Here is a 25,863-nt window from a genome sequence, read left to right on the forward strand (position 1 = left end):
AGGTTCAAGGAACATGGGCCGAACCCTTGGCTTTCTTGGGTGCAAGCAATGTTGTGACCTCCCCAGTCCTTGAGACCGTGTGTAAAGGCACAGAGGGGGAGACCATGATGAGGCCTCTGGGGTCATCTTTTTCTCTTCTAAGCACAGCCGGGGGTCATCACAGTTGCTCGCTTCTCTCCTGGGCCTGCTTTGGACTGGTTTTGTGATTCCAAAGCACTGGCTTGGACCGAAATGAGTGTCTGGGCTGTCCCATGTCACATCTGTGCCTGTGTAGACAAGGTGCCGTCTGTACATCTGACACTAGGGGCTAACAGGTATCATCTATCAAGTGCACAGAGCCCCCTGGTTTCAATGCAAAGGCTTCCAGGAAGAGAGGAGGCTTCTCCATGAGGAGTGCACTGAGCATCTCAAACTGTTGGTCTTCACCAGCCAGCTAGAAGCCCAGTTCCTCAGAGCATAAGGATCCGTATGCCTGGGGTGGCCAGGAGGCCAGGGTGGCTCCGTCCCTCCCAAGTGCTGCACAGGTGATTTCCCACTGAGGCCCACTAGGGGCGCTGCTTATTCGCAGCCTGGTCTCTCCAATTTAAGTGGCAGGCTCCCTGATCTCTTGGGTCCTCTTGACCAAGCCTCGGAGGCGCTGCTTGAGGCCAGTCCCCAGGTGTGGAAGATCCTGGAACCATGCCAGAGAGGGCCATCCTTACCAAATGACCCAGGTGCCACATCTAGGGATTGAAACAACGTTGGCATTTAAACAATGGAGCTCATCCAATGGCCTCCCTGAACCACAACAAGTAAGAGAGGCAGGTGCCAAGGAAGAATCAGAAATTCAAAGCTAGCAAGGTGAATGTCGGGAGACATTAAAAGGAGAACGCTCCTTTTAAGTATAGTGGGTCCCTAAGTGATACCTAATTCTAAGAGAAAAATTATTTTAAGGACCAAATTGAAACAAAGGACGTGGGCATCTTGGCCTATTGAGTCACTGTCATCTAGAATCAAGAATTTAAATAAAAGCCTGGCTAAACCCATCAGTGTGGGTCACTAGTTGATCTCTCTTTTTTTTTTTTTAACATTTAATCACTTTTTTTTCTATACAGCAGGTTCTTATCAGTCATCAGTTTTATACACATTAGTGTATACATGTCAATCCCAATCGCCCAATTCATCCCACCCCCCACTGCCACTTTCCCCCCTTGGTGTCCAGAACTTTGTTCTCTACATCTGTGTCTCAGTTTCTGCCCTGAAAACCGGTTCATCTGTACCATTTTTCTAGGTTCCACATATATGCGTTAATATGCAATATTTGTTTTTCTCTTTCTTACTTACTTCACTCTGTATGACAGTCTCTAGATCCATCCACGCCTCAACAAATGACCCAATTTCCTTCCTTTTTATGGCTGAGTAATATTCCATTTTATATATGTACCACATCTTCTTCATCCATTTGTCTGTCGATGGGCATTTAGGTTGCTTCCATGACCTGGCTATTGTAAATAGTGCTGCAATGAACATTGGGGTGCATGTGTCTTTTTGAATTTTGGTTTTCTCTGGGTATATGCCCAGTAGTGGGATTGCTGGATCATATGGTAATTCTATTTTTAGTTTTTTAAGGAACCTCCATACTGTTCTCCGTAGTGGCTGTGTCAATTTACATTCCCACCAACAGTGCAAGAGGGTTCCCTTTTCTCCACACCCTCTCCAGCATTTGTTGTTTGTAGATTTTCTGATGATGCCCATTCTGACTGGTGTGAGGTGATACCTCATTGTAGTTTTGATTTGCACTTCTCTAATAATTAGTGATCTTGAGCAGCTTTTCATGTGCTTCTTGGCCATCTGTATGTCTTCTTTGGACAAATGTCTATTTAGGTCTTCTGCCCACTTTTGGTTTGGGTTGTATGAGCTGTTTATATGTTTTGGAGATTAATCCTTTGTCCGTTGATTCGTTTGCAAATATTTTCTTCCATTCTGAGGGTTGTCTTTTCGTCTTGTTTATGGTTTCCTTTGCTGTGCAAAAGCTTTTAAGTTTCATTAGGTCCCATGTGTTTATTTTTGTTTTTATTTCCATTACTCTAGGGGGTGGATCAAAAAAGATCTTGCTGTGATTCGTGTCAAAGAGTGTTCTTGCTATGTTTTCCTCTGAGAGTTTTATAGTGTCCAGTCCTACATTTAGGTCTTTAATCCATTTTGAGTTTATTTTTGTGTATGGTGTTAGGGAGTGTTCTAATTTCATTCTTTTACATATAGCTGTCCAGTTTTCCCAGCACCACTTATTGAAGAGACTGTCTTTTCTCCATCGTATATCCTTGCCTCCATTGTCATAGATTAGTTGACCATAGGTGCGTGGGTTTATCTATGAGCTTTCTGTCTTGTTCCATTGATCTATGTTTCTGTTTTTGTGCCAGTACCATATTGTCTTGATTACTGTAGCTTTGTAGCATAGTCTGAAGTCAGGGAGTCTGATTCCTCCAGTTCCGTTTTTTCCCTCAAGACTGCTTTGGTTATTTGGGGTCTTTTGTGTCTGCATACAAATTTTAAGATTTTTTTTGCTCTAGTTCCGTAAAAAATGCCATTGGTAATTTGATAGGGATTGCATTGAAGCTGTAGATTACTTTGGGTAGTATAGTCATTTTCACAATGTTGATTCTTCCAATCCAAGAACATGGTATATCTCTCCATCTGTTGGTATCATCTTTAATTTCTTTCATCAGTGTCTTATAGTTTTCTGCATACAGGTCTTTTGTCTCCCTAGGTAGGTTTATACCTAGGTATTTTATTCTTTTTGTTGCAATGGTAAATGGGAGTGGTTCCTTAATTTCTCTTTCAGATTTTTCATCATTAGTGTATAGAAATGCAAGAGGTTTCTGTGCATTAATTTTGTATCCTGCAACTTTACCCAGTTCATTGATTAGCTCTAGTAGTTTTCTGGTGGCATCTTTAGGATTCTCTATGTATAGTATCATGTCATCTGCAAACAGGGACAGTTTTACTTCTTTTCCAATTTGTATTCCTTTTATTTCTTTTTCTTCTCTGATTGCCATGGCTAGGACTTCCAAAACTAGGTTGAATAATAGTGGTGAGAGTGGACATCATTGTCTTGTTCCTGATCTTAGAGGAAATGCTTTCAGTTTTTCACCATTGAGAATGATGTTTGCTGTGGGTTGTCATATATGGCCTTTATTATGTTGAGGTAGGTTGCCTCTATGCCCACTCTCTGGAGAGTTTTTATCATAAATCGGTGTTGAATTTTCTTGAAAGCTTTCTCTGCATCTGTTGAGATGATCGTATGGTTTTTCTCCTTCAATTTGTTAATATGGTGTATCACATTGATTGATTTGCGTATATTGAAGAATCCTTGCATCCCTGGGATAAATCCCACTTGATCATGGTGTATGATCCTTTTAATGTGTTGTTGGATTCTGTTTGCTAGTATTTTGTTGAGGATTTTTGCATCTATATTCATTAGGGATATTGGCCTGTAATTTTCTTTTTTTGTAGTATCTTTGTTTGGTTTTGGTATCAGGGTGATGGTGGCCTCATAGAATGAGTGTGGGAGTGTTCCTTCCTCTGCAATTTTTTGGAAGAGTTTGAGAAGGATGGGTGTTAACTCTTCTCTAAATGTTTGATAGAATTCACCTGTGAAGCCATCTGGTCCTGGACTTTCGTTTGTTGAAAGATTTTTAATCCTAGTTTCAATTTCATTACTTGTGATTGGTCTGTTCATATTTTCTATTTCTTCCTGGTTCAGTCTTGGAAAGTTATACCTTTCTAAGAATTTGTCCATTTCTTCCAGGTTGTCCAATTTATATTGCATAGAGTTGCTTGTAGTAGTCTCTTAGGATGCTTTGTATTTCTGCAGTGTCTGTTGTAACTTCTCCTTTTTCATTTCTAATTTTATTGATTTGAGTCCTCTCCCTCTTTTTCTTGATGGGTCTGGATAATGGTTTATCAATTTTGTTTATCTTTGCAAAGAACCAGCTTTTAGTTTTATTGATCTTTGCTATTTTCTTTGTTTCTATTTCGTTTATTTCTTCTCTGATCTTTTTGATTTCTTTCCTTCTGCTAACTTTGGGTTTTGTTTGTTCTTCTTTCTCTAGTTCCTTTAAGTTTAAGGTTAGATTGTTTATTTGAGATTTTTCTTGTTTCTTGATGTAGGCTTGTATAGCTATAAACTTCCCTCTTAGAACTGCTTTTGCTGCATCCCATAGGTTTTGGATCGTCGTGTTTCCATTGTCATTTGTCTCTAGGTATTTTTTGATTTCCTCTTTGATTTCTTCAGGGATCTCTTGGTTATTGAGTAACGTATTGTTTAGCCTCCATGTGTTTGTGTTTTTAATGTTTTGTTTCCCTGTAATTCATTTCTAATCTCATGGTGTTGTGGTCAGAAAAGATGCTTGATATGATTTCAGTTTTCTTAAATTTACTGAGGCTTGATTTGTGACCCAAGATGTGATCTATCCTGGAGAATGTTCTGTGCACACTTGACAAGTGTAATCTGCTGTTTTTGGATGGAATGTCCTATAAATATCAATTCAATCTATCTGGTCTATTGTGTCATTTAAAGCTTCTGCTTCCTTATTTATTTTCATTTTGGATGATCTGTCCATTGGTGTAAGTGAGGTGTTAAAGTCCCCCGCTATTACTGTGTTACTGTCGATTTCCTCTTTTATAGCTGTTAGCAGTTGCCTTATGTATTGGGGTGCTCCTGTGTTGGGTGCATATATATTTATAATTGTTATATCTTCTTCTTGGATTGATCCCTTGATCATTATGTAGTGTCCTTCCTTGTCTCTTGTAACATTCTTTATTTTAAAGTCTATTTTATCTGATATGAGTATTGCTACACAAGCTTTCTTTTGATTTCCATTTGTATGGAATATCTTTTTCCATCCCCTCACTTTCAGTCTGTATGTGTCCCTAGGTCTGAAGTGGGTCTGTTGTAGGCAGCATATATATGGGTCTTGGTTTTGTATCCATTCAGCAAGCCTGTGTCTTTTGGTTGGAGCATTTAATCCATTTACGTTTAAGGTGATTATCGATATGTATGTTCCTATGACCATTTTCTTAATTGTTTTGGGTTTCCTTTTGTAGGTCCTTTTCTTCTCTTGTGTTTCCCACTTAGAGAAATTCCTTTAGCATTTGTTGTAGAGCTGGTTTGGTGGTGCTGAATTCTCTTAGCTTTTGCTTCTCTGTAAAGCTTTTGATTTCTCCATCCAACCTGAATGAGATCCTTGCTGGGCAGAGTAATCTTGGTTGTAGCTTCTTCCCTTTCATCACTTTAAGTATATCATGCCACTCCCTTCTGGCTTGTAGAGTATCTGCTGAGAAATCAGCTGTTAACCTTATGGGAGTTCCCTTGTATGTTATTTGTCGTTTTTCCCTTGCTGCTTTTAATAATTTTCCTTTGTCTTTAATTTTTGCCAATTTGATTACTATGCCTCTCAGCATGTTTCTCCTTGGGTTTATCCTGTATGGGACTCGCTGCGCTTCGTGGACTTGGGTGGCTATGTCCTTTCCCATGTTAGGGAAGTTTTCGACTACAGTCTCTTCAAATATTTTCTGGGGTCCTTTCTCTCTCTCTTCTCCTTCTGGGACCCCTATAATGCGAATGTTGTTGCGTTTAATGTTGTCCCAGAGGTCTCTTAGGCTGTCTTCATTTCTTTTCATTCTTTTTTCTTTATTCTGTTCTGCAGCAGTGAATTCCACCATTCCGTCTTCCAGGTTACTTATCCGTTCTTCTGCCTCAGTTTTTCTGCTATTGATTCCTTCTAGTGTAGTTTTAATTTCAGTTATTGTATTGTTCATCTCTGTTTGTTCTTTAATTCTAGTTGATCTCTTGATATGGCCATTGGGATCACTTAAAAAGATAGCTCACTGGATCTTAGATCTTGGATGGTGTTTAGAAAAGTCTCTCAGTGCTGAGGACAGCTATAGGACTCTACATGACCCAGGTGTTTCTTCATGATAAACGAGGCCATAACATCGTCTCAGCCATGGGAAGTAGGAGACTTGTCCAGCTTCAGTATAAGTGCACTGGGCATTTGCACACCTGCACCCTTGTTTCTGGTATAGACCCTTGGTCGGAGCCTATGACTAGAGCAAGGCTGCAGGAGAAGTTAAGAGGTACCATGTAGAAAGGATGCTGTGCTCAGTTAAAGCGGGATAGGTCCACTGTGCCCTTTTGGCAGGAGATCACAGCATGTTAAATCTGGAAAGGAGGGAAGGGCTTTGGGGCACATGGAATCCCACCTTCCACCCAGTGTCCTAGAAGCAGCTGTCCTCAAGTAGGGCTTGGATGATGCACACTCTGGACTTTGCCACGTCTCTGAGTGCCAAGCTGAACAGTGCTTTCCCCTGCACAGGACAGAGGCACTTCCCCTGGCCTTTAGCTCTCAGCGGCAGAGGGATATCGCATAGAAGATGGACTCCAAGAAAGTAGGTCAGGAATAACATAATGGAGAAAGTCAAACCTGCGTGCTTGGAGGACTCTGGCTGCTGCTGTTGTATTTTGAGCATGTGGCTCCATCATATACACAGTGTAAGAAAGTTTTCCAGTTTGCTGTCTTCCAGCGTAGTTGCCACAGAGCTTCTAGCGCTCAGCTGTTGGCTGATAAATGGAATTGCACACCAAGGCTTGTTCGTGGGAGCGGAGGGGATACTGTGGGGTGGTGTAGAAAAGAACTCCACAGGTGTATTAGGGAAACTTAGTTCTCCCTCCTGAGTAGGTTCTCCACCTCTTGTGTGTTTCTCCTTTACTTGTACGCAGAATCCTTCACTTCTGGTCACCAGATATGGGGGCAGGGGTTTCAGTACAACAAGCAATTCTCTGCAACACCAGCTGGGTGTCCTACAGTGTAACTCCATTCCAGCGCTGGCCTCTGGCCCGCAAGACTGCTTCCACCCCCACTTCAGATGCCAATCGCAAGTAGGAGATCCCCAAATTACCCGTAACTTCTGTCCAATTTGGTTACAAATTGGAGGTACCCACGATTTCCTCCTCTGGTTTGATTAATCTGCTGGAGTGGCTCACAGAACTCAGGGAAGCACTTACTTACATTTACCAGTTTATTAAGGGATATGACACAGGGTGCAGATGAACAGCTGGATGAAGGGAAACATAGGGCGAGATCTGAGCAGGTCCTGAGCACAGGAGCTTCTGTTGCCATTGAGTTGGGTGTGTTCACCCTCCCAGTGTGTGGATGTGTTTTCTTCTTTGTTTGAAGGGAACAAACACTCTAACTTGAAAAAGATATATCCACCCGCATGTTCATTGCATTATTTACAAATACCCAAGATAAGGAAACAACCTAAGTGTCCATTGATAGATGAATGGATAAAGAGAATGTGGTATCTATATAATGGCATATTATTAAGCCATAGAAAAGAATGAAATCTTGCCATTGGCAGCAACATGGGTGGGCTTTGAGGGCATCATGCTAAGTGAACTAAGTCAGACAGAGAAAGATAAATACCATATGATCTCACTCATATGTGAAAACAAGAACCGAGCTCATAGATACAGGCAACTGACAGGGGTGGGGGTGGGAGAAAGGAGTGAACTGTTTTTTCGATTGTTTTTTAGTTTAAATAAACTGAATGATTGTTTTAAAAGAAATTTATAAAAGAATAAGAGATGCTCCTAGTATCACTTCGGAAGTTACAAGGGTTTTAGGAGCCCTATGCTGGGAACCTGGGGCAGAGACCAATATATATATTTTCTGTTATAACAGGTTAGAGCTTGCATTATTTAAGACACCTTAGATTTAAAACTTGAAAGCAGTTGCCCTAGTGCTTGGGGGAACTTGGGGTCTCCCACATCATGAGAAGGTGGTCCTCCAGCAATGTCTGGCCAGAGCTGCCCAGGGATGAACCCAGCTCCACACACTTCACTTCCTTTGAGACCTGGTCTCAACCGTCTTCCTCCTCATTCTCTGCTTGCCAAGCCTTGCTAGTTTTCTTCCCAGTTTTCCCGCCTGAGGGCCTTTGCACGAGCTGTTTTTCTGTCTGCCATATCTAAGCCTCCTTCCTTCCTGCTCATTCTCTTTTTTTATAAATTTATTTTATTTATTTTTATTTGTGGCTGTGTTGGGTCTTCGTTGCCGCGCGCGGGCTTTCTCTAGTTGCGGCGAGCGGAGGCTACTCTTTGTTGCGGTGCACGGGCTTCTCATTGCGGTGCCTTCTCTTGTTGCGGAACACGGGCTCTAGGCACGTGGGCTTCAGTAGTTGTGGTGCGTGGGCTCAGTCGTTGTGGTGCATGGGCTCAGTAGTTGTGGCTCACGGGCTCTGGAGCGCAGGCTCAGTAGTTGTGGCACACGGGCTTAGTTGCTCCGCGGCATGTGGGATCTTCCCGGACCAGGGCTCGAACCCGTGTCCCCTGCATTGGCAGGCGGATTCTTAACCACTGCGCCACCGGGGAGGTCCCTTCCTGTTCATTTTATAAACACCTAATCAGTTCAAACATCACTGTGCTCAGTAAGCCTTTCCTAACCAATCCCTCAAATCTAGGTCAGGGTGTTTATTAAACCTTTTTACAGAATTCCTATAATAGTTTCCTTAAAAGCATGTAATCACATAATCCTTACTGCCGGGAGTATCTAACCTTTTTGGTGCCATGGGCTCTTTCAGCCATCTGGTGAATCCCATGGGGGAGTGCTGCACCCTGCACCAGCACAGCTGTTTCCAGCCTCCCCGTGATGGCTTGAGGGACCACGAGCTTAGTCTATATTTCTGATGGGGGAGAATGGTTACTTGGGCCGCGCCCAGTTTTCAAAGGCCTCGAAGGAGTTGGAGGCTGCTCTGGAAATTGTCAAGAGACCCACACTCTCATCTGTCATTGCGAACAAAGAAAACCAGGAAGGCAGAGGGAGTGGGACGGAAGCTTTTTGTGCCAAGTATTGTTAACCAGGGAAGAAGCACAGACCTGAGCCGTAGTAGTGATGCATTGTGTCTGCGTGGGACAGTTTTCACCTTTTAAGCACTTTTGAGTTACCCTCCTGACCTCTTCATTGCCGTCCTGCAGATAGGAAGATAGATGTGGGAGGTGTTTGTGGCTAGAACGTATGTGGTGCTGCACCCCTGTCCCCTCTACTACAGGCTGCGTTCCAGTTCCCAGCCCTCCTCCCACCCAGGGTCCTCGGCCCAGCCCAGTGACTTGGTCTCTCTGGACCCAGTGTCTTCTTTCATCTTTAGGGGAGAGGGTGCCCTTGTGGACCGTCTGAGAGGAAGACACAGAGCCTGACCCATGGCGTGTGCTTGGCAACTCCAAGTGGAGAGAGTTCGGGTGTTGTAAATCCCCAAAATGCCAGAGCTGGGCTCCGGCTTTGATCCGGTTCCGGCACCTTCGCCCATGCAATTTCCCTTTCGTGAGCTCTCGGGCATGGAGGGGGGAAGATGACACCCCGGAGCCCCAAGGTGCCAGGTTTGAAGTCCTATGCAATCGGCTTTGGGGGATTTCGTGTTTACCTAGACCTTTTGGATACAGCCCTTCAAAAAGAGAAATCCTTCCCTGAGACCATGTCTTTGGAAATTTCCCCTAAAGGCCATAAAGAAATGACAGGCGTTTGAGCTGTCTGAGGCTAGGCTGGTGGCTTTGTTCAGCTGAGAGGTTCCCTTCTGCTGAAGAGGAGACGTTGCTCCTGCTTCCCTGCCAGGCAGGCGGGTCCCTGGTGGGCGGCATCTGTCTGCCCTGTGGTCCTCCGCTGGGCTGGTGTATGACATCACCGCACCCCACCCCGCAGGAGGCAGCCGTTTCCTGTCTGTCGACGAGCTCCGTAAGAGGCGGATGGCACCGAATCGCTGTGTTTGAGCAATGCTGTTCATCTGACGCCTGATCAATAATTGGCCCGTTGCCTTACGTGTGAAACTTAGAGGGGTCCAGTGGTGGGAGGAGACCCCAGGGAGGACTTCAAATCCAAATCGTTGAAGGCGCTTGGAAGTTACACTAACTTTCACAGAGAAAGGGTCCCGTTAGTTTATCTCAAACGGCCCAAAGGAAGAGGATTGGGGGTAGGGGAATCTCTCATTTACTCGTGGAACCACTGAGAAAATATCCTTGACGTTGATTGAGAATCAGTGGACCTTGGGTGCTCTGCTAGAAGCCTCTTCATAATTTAACGAAGGCTGGGGTCCTAATTACAGGCGGTTCAGAATGCGGGCAGGAATTCTCAGAGCTGGTAGGGCATCGTCCGAGATGCCTGTGAAATGCAATCAGATACCGGTGAGAAGGTCATCAGGCCCCCAGAAGGGGAGGCTGACGTCAGGAGCACCTCACGGGGGACGTTTGTTTAGAGAGCCGGGTGTGGTGCCTCCCTCATGGTTAAAAGGCTTTGATTTTGTGCAGAAGGATGTCTCAAGACGATTGGCCAACTCCCTGTGTGAGGTGCATTTGCCATGGCCAGTTGTCAGGGGTGTTGAGCACCTGTTCTCCGCCTAAGGCCGGGCTCCTGGTGCTCGTTTTAGATCAGTGGGAAACTCACCTGGCCTTGGGGGCCAGGCAGCTGTGGGTGAAGGCAGTGGGGAGGGGCAGGGACTGTGGCAGACGTGAGCACACACACCTGTCTGAAGGGGGCCTGCACTGCCGCCCAGGAAACCACTGCCCTGTGTGGTTGCAGGCCCAGTTTAAAAAGCCAGCTTTATATGTTTTCAAACACCGTGTGGGCCTGGCAGCTTGTCCCCTGCGTGTGCCACTGGGCGTCAGGCCCTCAGATTCTGGTTGACCCACAGCATTCTCTGTGATCGTTACCCCAACTCTGTGAGGAGGTTATTATTACCTGGTACTAGCCACCCATTTTACAGATGAGAACGCAAGGGTCCATATGAGTCTGGCTCCAAAGCCCACCCTTTATTACACGAGCTCTTCTAAACTGTCCCTTCTGTGATGTACCACAGTGCTGCTTTTGTCTGTGATACTTGGAATCTGGGGGGAGGTTTTGTTGGAAAGAAGGGTGTGCATCCCTGAAAAGGCCGGCAAAGTTTGGAAGCACAAGGCACGAGTTCTTTGGAGGGTGTCTGGTCATCTCACCTCCCCCAGGGGCGTGATGAGCACGTTGAGGGAGGGGGCCGAGGGGCCCGGGGAGCACAGGGGAGACCTCGGCGGGGAAGCCGGAGCTTCAGGGAGACTGGGTGTGGGCTGGCCACAGAGGAGTCGGTGAGGTCAGAGACGTGGAAGGGGTCACGTCACATGGGACCCGTGGGCCAGGGCAAGGCCAAGGGGTCGATTCCGTCCACTCAGCGCGCCATTCGTTCAGCCCAAATTTACAGGGAGCCCACTGCGTGCTAGGCTCTGATTTAGTACCGAGGACAGTGTAGCAAACAAGACAGAAAGTGTGCAGCCTCGTGGAGCTTACATTCTAGTAGGGGAGTGTGATTGCTCATTACAGACAGTCCATAAGGTCAGCAGTATCACACCACGTAGTACTGAGCACAGGAAGATCTCAGCTCTGCAGGGGAGGGAGCCTCTCAGGCTGTGTGAGGGGCAGAATACGGCACAAACAACACAAATGCAGTTGGCAAACATGTTTCAAACAGAGGTTTGGCCTCCCTTTAGCTTCTACGTCTGGAATCACCAAACCACTGATCCACAGGCCAGAACTCTCCCACCAGCACCTCCTGTACAGCCAGGAGCTGAGAGTGGTGTTTCTATGTTAAAAAGTTGAAAAAAATGAAAAGAAGAAAGTTTCATGACACATGGAAATGGTATGAAATGGCAACGCAGGGTCCATAACCAGTTTCATTGCAGCAGAGCCACGCCCATCATGTCCGGATGACCTCAGCTGCTTCTGTGCTTCATAGGCAGAGCTGCGTAGCTGTGACAGAGACCACATGGCCGGCAAAGCCAAGCACACTTACTGTCCTGCCCTTTACAGAACAAGTGTGCCAACCCCTGTCCTAGGTCCTCCTTGTAATCTGCAAATGCTTCCTCCAAATCTGGCCCCAAAAAATCCACCCCCTCAGGGAAGTGAAGAGCAGAGGGGAATTTTCTTTTCCACCTGCTCTTCCCCTAAGCCGAGATGGGCGAACCTCAGCCTACAAGCCTCTGGCCCAGTGCTCCCACGTGTAGCCTCAGACAAGTGTGGATCTTTGGAGGCCCCTCAGTTACGGAATTCCCCACCCCCGCCGGCTGTCCAGTGGTGAAGACTGTACGCTCCCACTGCAGGGGGCATGGTTCGATTCCCCGGTCAGGGAACTAAGATCCCGCATGCTGCACAGCGTGGCCCAAAAAAAGGTGGTCCTGTTAGAGTGAGGCCAGGCCGTCCTCCTTTGTGAGCCTAAACCAATATTTTCTAGTCCATTGAGACAGTGGGATCCTGTACTTTCATTCAGAACAGTATTACCAAGCTCTTCTTGACAAGGCAACATATCCGTGACTTAGTAAAAGACAACGAGAACAACAAATTCACTCACAGGGCCATAATGCGTTGTATCCCGTTTATATCAGATTGCATGTATGTGTTTTTACACATGCACGAAGACGTTGGATCCCCAGAAAGTTAACAGTGGTTGTCTCTGGTTACTGGGATTTCGGGTGATTTTTTTAAAACTTTCTTCTTCTTACTTTTTTGGATGACTTGGATTCTTTTTAAAAACATTAACATGAATCATCTTAATGAGCAAAGAAAAAGCCAGCTATTTTTATTTCAAAGAATAAATAAGAAGAATGGTTGCATCCGCATGTGGGTGATAGGATTATTTATGTGGTTATGATGTAACTGTTAAGAGATACATGCATCCCCCCATACGGCTCACCCCTAATTGGAGCAGGGGAGTGATGGCTTCAGAATGAAGGAGGTAAGTAAAAACATAGGGGGAGGTGAGAAAAGATGCAAAAGTCAGAAAATCTGACATGTCATCAGTGGAAGGACACGAGCTTCCGAGTATATAAATCTCCTTGGTTCATTATTGGTACTGGGAAAGATGGGAGTGTAGATCTTTCCCCATTCCTCCCCCTTCCCAGCCCCGCCCTCTTGAGAAACTGTAAACCACTGAGACGTTAGGGTATTTTAAAATGGTATGTGAGCGCCACCTAGTGTCAGCACTCTGTCGTTTCACCCCCTGTCTCTGTGGGAGCCTTAACATCACATTCTTTCTTTGATGTCCCTGCTCCGGTGGCATTTGCGCAGCAGGCAGCGAAATGCCTCCCGGGGTTCTGCAGGGCAGTGGGGATGCCTCATTAATTTATCCCTTCCTTCTTGTCTCAGTTGCACAAAGCGAATCTGTCCGACTGAAGCAGGGTTTGGCAGTCCAAGAGCCAAAGGCTGCCTCCCTGTCAAAACCAATCTCTGCTTTTCTCCGTCAGCCAGCTGCTTAGAGCTGGGTCCCTGCTTCTCTGGCAGGAAAGCCATCCTCCCCAGGGCTGCCTTGGGCTTGGGGCTTTTGAGGAGCAAATAGGGGACTCTGGCTCGTGGTGGGCTGCTTGGCTTGGAGATGGGCTCCTGGGAGAACCCAGAACCAAGCCCCACATCCCCTGGCCCGTCCCCTCCAGGGCTGCTCCCCTGCTGCCCCCCAAACCCCAGCGTCGTCCTCACTGCGTCCCTCGCCCTCATGCCTCTCCTTGTCCAGCGCATCGCCAGGCTTTGCCTCTATCTGCTCTAGAACCTGCTGTTCTCTCCTAGGTAGACAAGCACCCAGCCGTTTGCAGCACCTCCTGACAGGCCTCTCTGCTCCTCTCTTAGCCCCTCTGGGCTCTTCTTTGCTCAGCTGAAGCTCCAGGGAGCTTTGTAAAGTGCACACCTCCCTGCATCGTTCTCTGGTTCCCATCCTTCCCGTGGCTTCGGAGTGCTGTAGGGTAAAGGCCAGAATTTTCATCTGGGCCTGCGAGGCTTCCCGCTCCACTGGCCTCCCTTGATCCAGCCCCACTGCCTTCCTTTGGGCCCCTCAGGCCTTCTCCCTGCTGAGGTCCCTTGGCCGGCCTCCCCTCTTCTCCTGACCCCCACGTAGTGAATCTCCATGCCATTCTCAGTTGGATGCACCTGCCTCTAAAGAGTCTTCCCTGGACCCTGTAGCATGAATCAAGTCTCCCTAGAAAGTGCTTGGAAAATACAGCGTTCCTCTCCTCCCCTCCGCCCACCCCATCCTGGTGTGTGATAGTAGCTGCACACGTGTCATTCTTTGATGAATTTCCATCTCCCCCTTTAGACCTGTAGTTCTCAGGGGTGTTTGGCCCCCCCAGGGACATTTGGCGATACCTGGGGACATTTTGGGTTGTTTTAACTTGGGGGGAGTGCTACCGGCATCTAGTGGGTAGAGGCCCAGGATGTTGCTAAACATCCTACAGTGCACGTGACAGCCCCCAAGAGGCCAGTGGTGCTGAGGTTGAGAAACCCTGCTTCAGAATGGAAGCCCTGTGCGGGCAGGAGCCAAGGCCCCTGGGAAAGTGCACATTTGGAGGGCCAAAATGTCGCTGTTAATGGCTGACTTGATACTCCCAGCTCTGAAATGGGTTTGTTAGTAGATAGATGTAGAGCCGCCACATTCCTTCAAACCTGCCGGCCACAAGGAATAAACAGGGGAATTAGCCTGGCTTTTCCTTTGCCCTCCATCAGGATAGTTACATAGAGTTCTGCTGGTCCAGAGAAAGTCGTCCTGGTTTTTTGTGCGTTTGCTTTAAAATTATTTAAAGTCTCATTTTGCATCGTATTTGTTTACACTCTGATCTATTTACAATAAAATGTCATCTACGATTTTAGTTAGCTGGGACATTCCACATGTCAGGTGGCCTGGCTTCTAAAAAAAATTCATTGTGGAAGAAGAGGCCAGATGAGAATGCTAGATTAAAAGAAGTTAAAGCATTATAACACTGAATGTGACACGTCATGTGGGCGGGGAAAGGGTTATATAAATAATCTTTTGGAGACAGTTGGGGAAATTTGAATAGGGATGATGTAAATGTCAGATAATATCAAGTTCGTGTTTATTTTCTTAGGTATGACAGTAGTCAGCTTGGGCTGCTGTAACAAATAGCATAGACTGGGTGTCTTACAAACAACAGAAGTTTATTTCTCACCGTTCTGGGGGCTGGGAGGTCTAAGATCAAGGTGCTGGTAGACTCACTGGCTGGTGAGGACTTGCTCCCTGGTTCACAGACAGCCGTCTTCTCACTATGTCCTCACGTGGCAGAAGGGGTGAGGGAGCTTTCTGGGGCCTCTTATGAGGACATTAATCCCACCCATGAGGGCTCCACCGCCATGATCTAATTGTCTCCCCAAGTTCGACGCCCTAATACCATCCCATTGGGCATTAGGTTTCAACACATGAATTTGGGGGGCAGACACTCAGACATTGCCATTATAGAGGAGAATGTCCTTATTCTTAGGAGATACAGACCTGAGTTTAAGGAGTGAAGTTCAGAATGTCTGCAACTTGCTTTCAGTGACACAGCAGGGAAGCATGTGTGCGTGCGTGTGTGTGTGTGTGTGTGTGTAGAAAGAGAAGGGGGGAGGGAGAACAGGTGTGGCAAAATGTTAGCAGCCGGTGGATCCAAGCGATGGGGGCGTGGGTGTTCCCCGTCCTACTGTGTCAACCTTTCGAGGTTGCAGTCTTGAGGAACACGGGGCGTGTATGTATGTAGTGCCACGAGGCCCTGAGCTTGGCCGTGTGTCTTCAGTCTGCAGCTCTCCGCCCATCCACATGAAGGTGCAGCCCCTGAACCAGACAGCCCTGCAGGTGTCCTGGAATCAGCCGGAGACCATCTACCACCCACCCATCATGAACTACATGATCTCCTACAGCTGGACCAAGAACGAGGATGAGAAGGAGAAGACGTTCACAAAGGACAGCGACAAGGACTTGGTAAAACCTCCCTGTTCTGAGTCAGGCTGTCTGTAGCAATGAGAGGGGCCCCTGCGCATCTCTTTGGCTTGCTTTTACCTGTGGCATCCCAGCCCTACGCTGCCTGCTGAGGGCGGGTGCCACCGGGGTGAACCGGGGCCGGAGCCTGCCCGGGCTCCATTCCGCCTTTATACTTGATGGCTATACCACCAGGAAAATTTAATTTCTTTGTAACTCGGCCCTTCAAAACTGACTGCTTTTTCTTTCATTACTTTAAAAAAAAAAAAAAAAAGTCCGAAAGCCTCCACGAAGCGCTTGTCATCTGCTAGCGTTGCTGTAAATGTTAAGTGAGTTCTGCAGTTGTAGAGCAGGGCCTAGCACAGAGCGAGCACTGGGTCAGTACTGGCTGTTATTATTATGGCAGCTGTCGCCCCACCCTCCTCCCCACACCATGCAGCTTTCCGAAGTCCCCACCAGTCCCTTCTGTCACATTTCATCTGCCTCATACATTCCGACCTGCTAGACCCCAGTGACCACGGAATTTTTAGCCACCGCTCTCAGACTCTCAGACGCTGTAATACCTGACCTCACTTTGAGCTACGCATGCCCAATCCAGCTGCTCATCTTAAATGTGCATAAATATTTAGTGGCCAGTCCCCACCAAGGCCCTTCAGAACAGACGTTTGCAGAAGCCATCTTCTTCCCCTGGAAAAGCAATCGCTCCAGCAAGCGCTGCTCTTTACATCTTTGCAGGGAAACTCAAAGTGACACATTAGGGTTTGAAAGCCTGGCGTTTATTGTTAATCAAAAGAAGTCTTTGGGATAATGAAGCCCATAATTGTATATGCACATGGAAAACATAATAGCACTGAGTGGGATCCTTAATGACTGTTAGCACCTTTTTTCCTCCCCGTACAGAGTCCCCGGGGCCCGTTCAATCAGTTATAGAATAATACTTTTCGTATTCCTTTAGATGAAGATTCTTTTACTTCATTTCCATTTATGTTTTCAATTTCCCCACTAGACATTGTTATCTGGGTCACATTAGGGAATGATGAGCTTCATGAAATCGGAGAGGAATCTGTTGAAAGGTACCCAAGGTTATGATGTGTTTTAACCTTTGTCACGACGGGAAGTCCGTGAGGGATGTTTCTCTGTCTGAACTAAGGTGGCTTGCATTAATCAGAAACTATCTAGGCGCTTATTTGGTTTCTTATTCTAAGTGGAAAATAATTAAACATGCAGAGATGAATAGATAACCGGCTTGGAGTGAATTCTAATAAATCCCTGCATAGATGGAGCAAAGATATTGCTCTGAACAGAAGACGGGGCTGGAGGTTTAGAGTATGAGGCATAAATGAGTTTCAGAGAAAGAGAGAGCTGTAGAGAAAAACGTACTTTGACAGCAAGTTCTTTTTTTATAAGAATTTCTAGGGGTGGTTATTTTCTTTGGGGACCCACAAAATTAATTAATTCCTCAAGGAGTTGAGAGTGCTGACTTAGTGGCAGCAAAGCTATCCTCCATCTTAGGGTTCACGTGGCCCAGAAACCTAAAAGTCATACTGAACGTTTTCCCGGCATTCTGCAGCATCCATGTCTCTCTCTCACGCCCTCACTGCCGACCTGTGGGACAGGTGTTACTGCCTCCTTTTTCCAAAAGAGAGAAATGAGGCTGAAAGTGAAATAACTTGACCCCAACCTCCTCCTCTCACCAGGAATCCATTTGCTAGGCAACAGATAGCAGGTGTGGGCACAATAACATTTTAATGCCTCTTCAGAGGTTTTCAGTAGCTACACTGGGAAAAACCCACTCAGTGGTTAAGCTCCCAGAGCTGCTTTCTGGACTTGGCCCACAATGCGATGACAAGACATTTCATCCATTAGGGAGTCTTTGAAAATCAGTTGCTTTTGTTGTTTGTTTCTTCAGGAAGCAAGCCCTGCCGGCTTTTTAGGTATTTTCCATTTTCTGATTTTTAAAAGGCTCTTGGAATAAAGCTTTGAGGAATGGGGGTCTGGATCTGGCTTGTGATGTTGGGACCAGGGGTTGGGAAACTTTTTTCTAGAAAGGGTCAAACAGTTAAGATTTTAGGCTTTAAGGGCTATATGGCCTCTGTGGGCAGCTACTCAACTCTGTGGTCAAAGGGTGAAAGCTGCCATAGCAACAGGCAAATGAATGGGCGTGGCTGTGTGCCAACAAAACTTTATTTACTAAAAACAGACAGCGGGCCAGATTTGGGCTGTGGGCCGTCGCTTGCCACCCCTGTGTTAGACTGGGGGTGTACTTTCCATTTTGTGGTGTGGACTACCTACGAACAAGGCTTGCCTAACCTTTGTTGTACAGCACTCACAAGAGCCCTGTGAGGGAAATATTACTCTGTCCATTTAACAGTTGAAGGGAGCAGAGGCCAAAAGACATTGAGCAACTGACTCGGAATCACACAGCTGGTGAGTGGTGTGACACAGGTAGATCTCCTGTCCTCTGACCTCGAGTCAGGTGTTCTTCTAGCATCGTGCCCCACATCATCCAAGGTCAAGGTACAACAATGCCTTTAAACTGCAAAGAAACAAAGGTTTTGTTGTGGCTGCGCTAATCTCTGCATGGCCCTGGAAATTCAGTACACCTGATAATTCTAGAGGCTGTCTAGGGTAAATCATTATCGTTTCTAAGGTAGAGTAGTTTTGATAGAAGTCCCAGCCTTGTGAGTATAAAGAGGGCTGAAGACACGTTCCAAGCCCGCGTCAAGTATCTGAGCCAAGACGACTTTTTGTTCTCTCACCCTACACATTTCCATGTCGAAAACAGATTCCCAGGTGAGGTTATCTCTGAAAGCTCATTTTTCTCAAGGTGAGCCTTTGGTCAGTGAGGAAACATCATGTTTGTCCTGCTTTGCCTTGGTACCCAGAAACCTACAGGCAACACTTAACATTCTCTTAGGTTTGGCTTTCAAATGTAAAGTGTGCTCTGGCCTTCCAAACCAGGTCACTGCCTGTTCTTTCCTCCCCTGCAGAAAGCCACCATTAGCCCTGTCTCACCTGACAGCCTTTACCTGTTCCGGGTCCAGGCCGTGTGTCGCAATGACATGAGGAGTGACTTCAGCCAGACCATGCTCTTCCAAGGTGAGGAGCCGCCCTTCCTGTCTGCCCTGCATCCCCTGGGTCCCTTCTCCCTTTGGGCTTTGTCTTTTTTCCCGTTCAGGTGCTTGGACACAAGAATACGAACCTGGCCTCAGCATCAGTGTGGGGTTTGCAATAACACCTGAAAAGCCTGGGGAATTTAGGCCCGTCTTTTTGGTTGGGGGTTTCACAGGCCAGAAGGGGGGAAGAAGAATGAAGTGTTGATTATTTTTTTAATTACTGTTATTTTCCAACTGTGGGGAACCAAGTATTTGTCTAATACTGTGTCAGATCACAGAATCACCTCCTAGTCGTGTGGAGGAATATCGTCTTTGGATTTCTAACATGATTCAGTTAGCTGATTTAGGGTCTAGTGGAAAGTTTCAGACCAGCACTAGGGCGAGCCTAGAGGAGCATTCACTTTGGTGCAGAATTCAAAGGAGCTCTTAAAAACTCTGTCATCAAGATACATTGTATTTCAAATATATATATATATATATATATATATATATATATATATATATATTTGTCTGTGTTGGGTCTTCGTGGTGGTGCGCACGCTTCTCAGTGTGGTGGCTTCTCTTGTTGAGGAGCACGGGCTCTAGGCGCACGGGCTTCAGTAGTTGCAGCATGCGGGCTCCATAGTTGTGGCTCGCGGGCTCTAGAGTGCAGTCTCAGTAGTTGTGGCACACGGGCTTAGTTGCTCCGCGGCCTGTGGGATCTTCCCGGACCAGGGCCCAAGCCCGTGTCCCCTGCATTGACAGGCAGATTCTTAGACACTGCGCCACCAGGGAAGCCCAATGGAATATTTTTTTAAAAGCAAAATCAATGCAAAAGGTTCTTGAACAAAATATCGAACTTTTGCATAAAGACAGGATCCACTCTGTCTTACTTGCCCCGTCCTAATCCCAGTCCTGGTTCCAATAAAACTTTGTTGACAAAGATTGGCAGCCAGCCAGTGGGGCGTAGTTTGCAGACCTGGTTTGGTGAGGGGTGCTAAGACCAGCATGAAGGGAGCAACCAGGGCATTGGGCTTTGCTCTGCCGGTCTGATGCCCTCCCTGGTAAGGTTCTTTACTTCCTGAATCCTCAGTTTCTGAGACACCTACACACCAGGCCAGTGATTCTTAACTTTTGCGAGTCATGTATCTGATGAAGACTTCGGACACTTTCTCTAGAAAAATGCCAGAATTTTGCGTATTACAGCTTTAGGGGTCCCATAAAATCTGTAGGCTGTGGATCAGCTTCATTGTCTGGAATCCTGTGAGAAATGCACATTCATGGGCCCCTCTCAGACTAATTGTCTCAGAATCTCAGAGGGCGGGGCCCATGAATCTGAATTTTAACCAGATGGCTCAGGTACCAGGCGTGCACATTACAGATTGAGAAGAGCTGGCTTAGAGCCAGGGCCCTGACACGAGGGCCCCAAGGTTGAGTCCTGGCTGCCACTTAAGTGTTTCTGCGACTCTGAGAATGTTGACTAGCTTCTCTAAGCTGCAATTTCACAGTCCAAAAGTGGTAGTCGTGAGAGTACCGACCTCACAGGGTCCTTGTAGAGTGACGGGGGGTGACGCATGTTAAATTAGCACAGTGCCTGGTACTAACTATAAATACCCCCTAAGTATGAGGTTTAATATAAAAAGTAATAGATGATGGACCCAGGATAAGAAGCCCTTCAGCTGAGAGTCCCTCCAAAGATCCCTTCTAGCTTTGCAATTTTGCATCTAGTGTTGAAATATTCTTTGCTAATGTTCACATTATCTCATCCTTCCATTTAAACTAATTGAAATGAGCATGGCTGTATTTTTTCTCACAAATAAATCACACTCGCCATGTCCACCTTTGCCCTGAACGTATTGGCCCATCTGCCTGTGTTGAGGAGGGTCCGAAAGCCAAGGCCAGGTCTATGCCAGCCCAGGGGAGAGAGCACGGGAAGCCAGAGTGGAGCCCCGGATCTTTCGGCACGTAAATCATAATTGGGCCTTCCATGCACTCCAGCTAGGAGCCTGGAATCTGCAGCACCGCCTTTCTTGATTAATAGGCCCCTGAGCTCATTGGGTTCTGCACGGACTTTGAAAAATGAAATGTTTGTAATGTAATGCAATTCAAAACGGCCTTGTCAGCTGTAAATTCCAAGCACGGAATATTTAAAATGTCTGATCACGGTGACTTGTTGAAAATGGCCAGTGTCTCCTTTGTCTGCAGACTTTCTCTGCTCAGGGGTGGACATGTGTTTGCTCGTTTTCTGTACTGGTGTTTGTCCCTGCGTGTTAACAAGCATGTTAACAAAGGGGCACACAATGGCCTTAGCATCTTCCCTGCAGCAGTGGGCAGTGGAAAAACAAAATCTTCAGGGAAGCTAGCATGCCTTTTCTGGTGAGCCAAGTAGGAGTTTATGAGCAGTAGAGGCCGGTGTACAAAACTGGTCAACTCTTAGGACTGAAGTTTTAAAAGGGAAGGAAATTAACTTAGGGAATTTCATGGACACCTTTGTTCAGAATAATTAGGTTTCCCAGGGATAAAGTTTACCTCTGGTTTGGGAGCGTGAGGAAGCCCTGTGGAATATTTACATTATTATAGTAAATAAAGCAATATTTATGTCCTGTATAATGTAATAAGTTATGTTTACCTTACTGTAGTAAATATGATAATAATGGTAATCGTTATCTGTAGAGCGGCTCCCAGTTACAGAGCATTTGCCCATCGGTTATTTCATTTGACCTCGTGGCAACTTGTAATGCAGGTGTTATACGGAGGCGGAAATGACGTCCTGGGCAGTTGAGTAACTTGTGAAAAATCACTTGGCTACTAAGAAGAGTCCGATCTCTCATTCCAAAGCCCAATCATTTGTACACAACAACAGACCACCCCTAAAGCATAAATATTACCGTGTGTCCCCGGTCTTCAGCAAATAGCTAAAAAGATTGATTACTAAGCGTTCAAAAGGCTTTTTTGCAATTCTCAACAGTCATGGAAACTAGGGCCTCTTAAGCTTTTTCTTTGAGCCACAGACTCATTAGGCAGCCTGGCCAAGCCAACAGATCCTCTCTCAGAATGGTTTAAAATAAACAGGTAAAATACATAGGAAAGGAAACCAATTATGCTCGAATACGATTGTCAAAATATTTTAAACAAATTGGGAACGTAGTCATCTGTGCGCTTCTTTTATGAAAGTATTAAATGACAAGTGGTGGGTCTATTAGCAACGGTGATTTCTGAGTAGTGATGAACATAAATGATACTCCGAAATACCTCCAACAACTCTAAGGCAGTAGGAAGATACTCCCATTTCAATCGCAGAGTCATAGGACGATCCTATTAAAATGCAGCTGAGATTTGGAGCTTGCGTTCCTCGTGCAAGGAAAAGCTGCATCTCCGTGACAGCTTAGTGGGGGTGTGGGTCTCATTATTTTCCCCCGTCCCCGAAGTCCACTGGGCCGGTGGACTCCTGATCTGAAAGCTCTTGTAGAAACTTCATAGTCACCACGGCTAGAACTGACCCCAGTGGAAATTGTTCAAGATCAGTGAAAAGCGGGCATGTTGATGGAGTGGCCAGTTTGTTGGCCTTAAATTAAGGCCTTTGTAAAGGGCAGGGAAAGCAGGTCTCTTAGGGGGTTTTCTTCCTGTCTTAACAAAGGGAGGTGTGTACACCTGTCTGAGGCAGTGCAATATCGATCCTGAAGCAACTCACTGATGGTGGGAGGTTATATTTAGTGCCAGGCAAGAACTGTTTGCTCCCTAGGCTGCCTCATTTGACCTGGTTGTATTGACATCTAGATCGGTCTGTTCTCCACATTTATCTCTTCACCCATTTCACTTTCCAGCTGAGCGAAGTGAATATATTGTTAAGTTGGGGCTCGCAAATACAGGTGCCCCGGGGCCAGGCAGGGAACACATACAGATGAGGGGAGGGCCATCAGTGGGAAATTGCAGAATGTGCCCTTCGAAAAGGGGTGACGGACACTCAACACCGACCAAATGTTGCCCTGCAGGAAGGTGAGCTCAGTTTTGCCCAATATTGTGATTTTTCAGGGATGAGCAGGAAATTGGGATTTTTAGGTAAAAGTTGCTGTTTGCAACATTGGCAGCAAATTTTTTTTTTTTTTTCCAAAAAGCTTGCAGGGCAAATAAAAAAATATGTCGGGTACTTGCCCCACTTCTAGTTTAGATGAAAACTCCAGCAGGTACAAATGTTATTTATTTGGAGATTTAGCAGTTTTTTGCTAATTTTTCAGTGTCTTTTATGTATAGGAAGCAAACGTTTAGTTTATGTAAGACTACTGTTTTTGAGATCAGCACAAAGAAGCAGTCTGATTATTTTTTAAGTTATACTGTTTACCATTTCATTATTCACAATAGAGAAAAGGTGGACGCAATCTAGATGTCCATCAGCAATGAAAGGGTAAACAAAATATGGTACATACAGACAGCAGAATATTATTTGGCCTTAAAAAGGAAGGAAATTCTAACACATGGGACAGCATGGATGAATCTTGAAGACATTATGCTAAGTGAAATAAGCCAGTTACAAAAAGACAAGTAAATATATATGACTCCACTTACATGAGATATATGGAGTACTAAAACTTACAGAAAGTAGAAGGATGGTTGCCAGGAGCTGCGGGGGGTGGGGGGGAAGGGCAGGGGGAAGCTGGGACTTGTTTAATGGGTACACAGTTGCAGTTTTGCAAGATGGAAACATTCTGGAGATCTGTGGCACAAGGATTTAGCACAACCGAACTGTACACTTAAAAGTGTTTAAGATGGTAAGTTTTATGTGTATTTTACCACAGTTAAACATTTTGTGTAGTTATATTGTTTAATACTAACACATGGGTGAACAGAACTGAAAGAAGGAAAGAACATCAGAAGGAGTAATCTGTGGCTAATATAAAAGAATTTGAGGGACCTCCCTCGTGGTCCAGCAGTAGAGAATCCGCCTTCCAATGTAGAGGACTCGGGTTTGATCCCTGGTCGGGGAACTAAGATCTCACATGCCGCGCGGCAACTAAGCCCGCGCTTCACACGCAGACTACAGGGCCCACGTGCCCTGGAGCCCATACGCTGCAACGAAAGATCCCACATGCCTCAACGAAAGATCCCACATGCCTCAACGAAGATCCCCCGTGCGGCAACAAAGACCCGACGCAGCCAAAAAAATGAATAAAATAAATAAATATTAAAAAACAATAGAATTTGACCATTTAAAGCAACAGTGGTGATGTGTTACGAGGTTTTAAAACTTAAGTATTGATAGAAATAAAATATATGACAGTACACAAAAAGTGAGTTGGGCAAATAAATTACTGTACTGTTCTTACATTTTTAAGGAGAGATAAAAGTACTCGTTTAAGGTAAACTGTAATAAGTTTAGGATACATATTATAGCCACTGAAAGGATAATATAAGAAATTATAACCAAAAAGACAATAGCGAAGAACAATGGGATAATACAATTTCATTTATAAGCAGTTCAAAAACAAACAAAACGCTGACAAAGATCAGAGTGGTGGCGACCTTAGGGAAAGGTCATGAGGGTACTGCCTGGATGGATGCACATGCAAACCTGCTGGGGTGCTGGAGAATGTTCATATCTTAATATGGGAGGAGGGGGAGTTACACAGGTGTTTACAGAGGTAAAAATTAATTGGACTCTACACTTAAGATTTGTGCATTTTAGAGTATGTAAGTTTTACCTTACGAATAAAATAGAAAAATGATTAAAACTTCTTAAAGTTGTAAACTAATAGCTTAAGACAAGAGTCAGCAAACTGTGGCCCACAGCCCAAACCTGACCCTCTACATGTTTTTTAATGACTCACAAACTAAGAAGGGTTTTACATTTTTTGATGGTTGGAAAAAAAATCTAAAGAGGAATATTTATTTTATGACATAAAAATTATATGTATTTCAGATTTGTGTATGTAAGTGCAGTTTTGTCGAAACAACAAAGTTATATTGTTTACAGTGTAATTTCTTTGTTTCTCAGCTAATACCACTCGAATATTCCAAGGGACCAGAATTGTCAAAACAGGAGTGGTAAGTAGAGAATGTAATCGCTTTGTCGTGTCTGGTTGGTAATTTGCATGCAGTTAAAACTGTCACCACGAGGTGGCAGTATGATGTTGTCTAAATGCTCAATGTGAACCGGTTAAAATACTGAATAAATTACATTATTCACTCTTATAATTCAATGCATTATAAAAACAGGCTGTGCGACAGAGTTAAACCAGTAGTGTTATACTGTTATAATTTTTGTAAAGATAAAAAGTCTCCATATTTTTAATTATTTATTATTTGTGGGAGCATAGGACGTAAGAGTGCAAAGGAGTAGACATGCTAAAGTAGAAAGGTTGTCATTTGGGAATTCCCTGGCAGTTCAGTGGTTAGGACTCAGCGCTTTCACTCAGGGGCCCGGGTTTGATCCCTGGTCGGGGAACTAAGATCCCACAAGCCATGCAGTGCGGCTTTAAAAAAAAAAGAAAGAAAAAAGAATGGTTGTCATTTGCCCAGTTACATTTGCACATTTCTGGAGACTCAGTATCTAAGTTTTCCCCTTTCTAGTGCAACTAATAATCCCAATATTAATTGCAGCTTTGGTGATAACAATAAGAGCCTTTTTTTTTTTTTTTTTTTGCGGTACGCGGGCCTCTCACTGTTGTGGCCTCTCCAGTTGCAGAGCACAGGCTCCGACGCACAGGCTCAGCGGCCATGGCTCACGGGCCCAGCCGCTCCGCGGCATGTGGGATCTTCTCGGACCGGGGCACGAACCCGTGTCCCCTGCATCGGCAGGCGGACTCTCAACCACTGCGCCACCAGGGAAGCCCAAGAGCCTAAAATTTATTAAGCTTTTCCCAGGTTTCAGGCACGGATTATTATTTTATTTGCTCCTCAAGATTCGTGTTACTATTACTCCCATTTTATGGATGAGGAAACCGAGGCTCAGTGAGTTAATGTGCCCAGCATCTCCCAGAGAGCAGGTGAGCGATCG

The 25,863-nt window shown here is 45.6% G+C and overlaps 1 protein-coding gene across 5 annotated transcripts in view; it reads left to right on the forward strand.

Moving 5' to 3' along the window:
- Positions 1–25,863, forward strand: part of PTPRG (protein tyrosine phosphatase receptor type G) — a 730,377-nt gene that overhangs the window by 597,716 nt on the left and 106,798 nt on the right. For all 5 annotated transcript variants that reach the window (XM_029242114.1, XM_029242111.1, XM_029242113.1 and 2 more), the window contains 3 exons: positions 15,596–15,780; positions 18,768–18,876; positions 24,862–24,911. In XM_029242114.1, coding sequence (XP_029097947.1) covers positions 15,596–15,780; positions 18,768–18,876; positions 24,862–24,911 — 344 coding nt within the window. The remainder of the gene's footprint in view (positions 1–15,595; positions 15,781–18,767; positions 18,877–24,861; positions 24,912–25,863) is intronic.

The sequence above is a fragment of the Monodon monoceros genome, unplaced genomic scaffold (assembly GCF_005190385.1).
Source record: "Monodon monoceros isolate NGI ecotype Baffin Bay Population unplaced genomic scaffold, NGI_Narwhal_1 Super_Scaffold_3, whole genome shotgun sequence".
NCBI lineage: Eukaryota > Metazoa > Chordata > Mammalia > Artiodactyla > Monodontidae > Monodon > Monodon monoceros.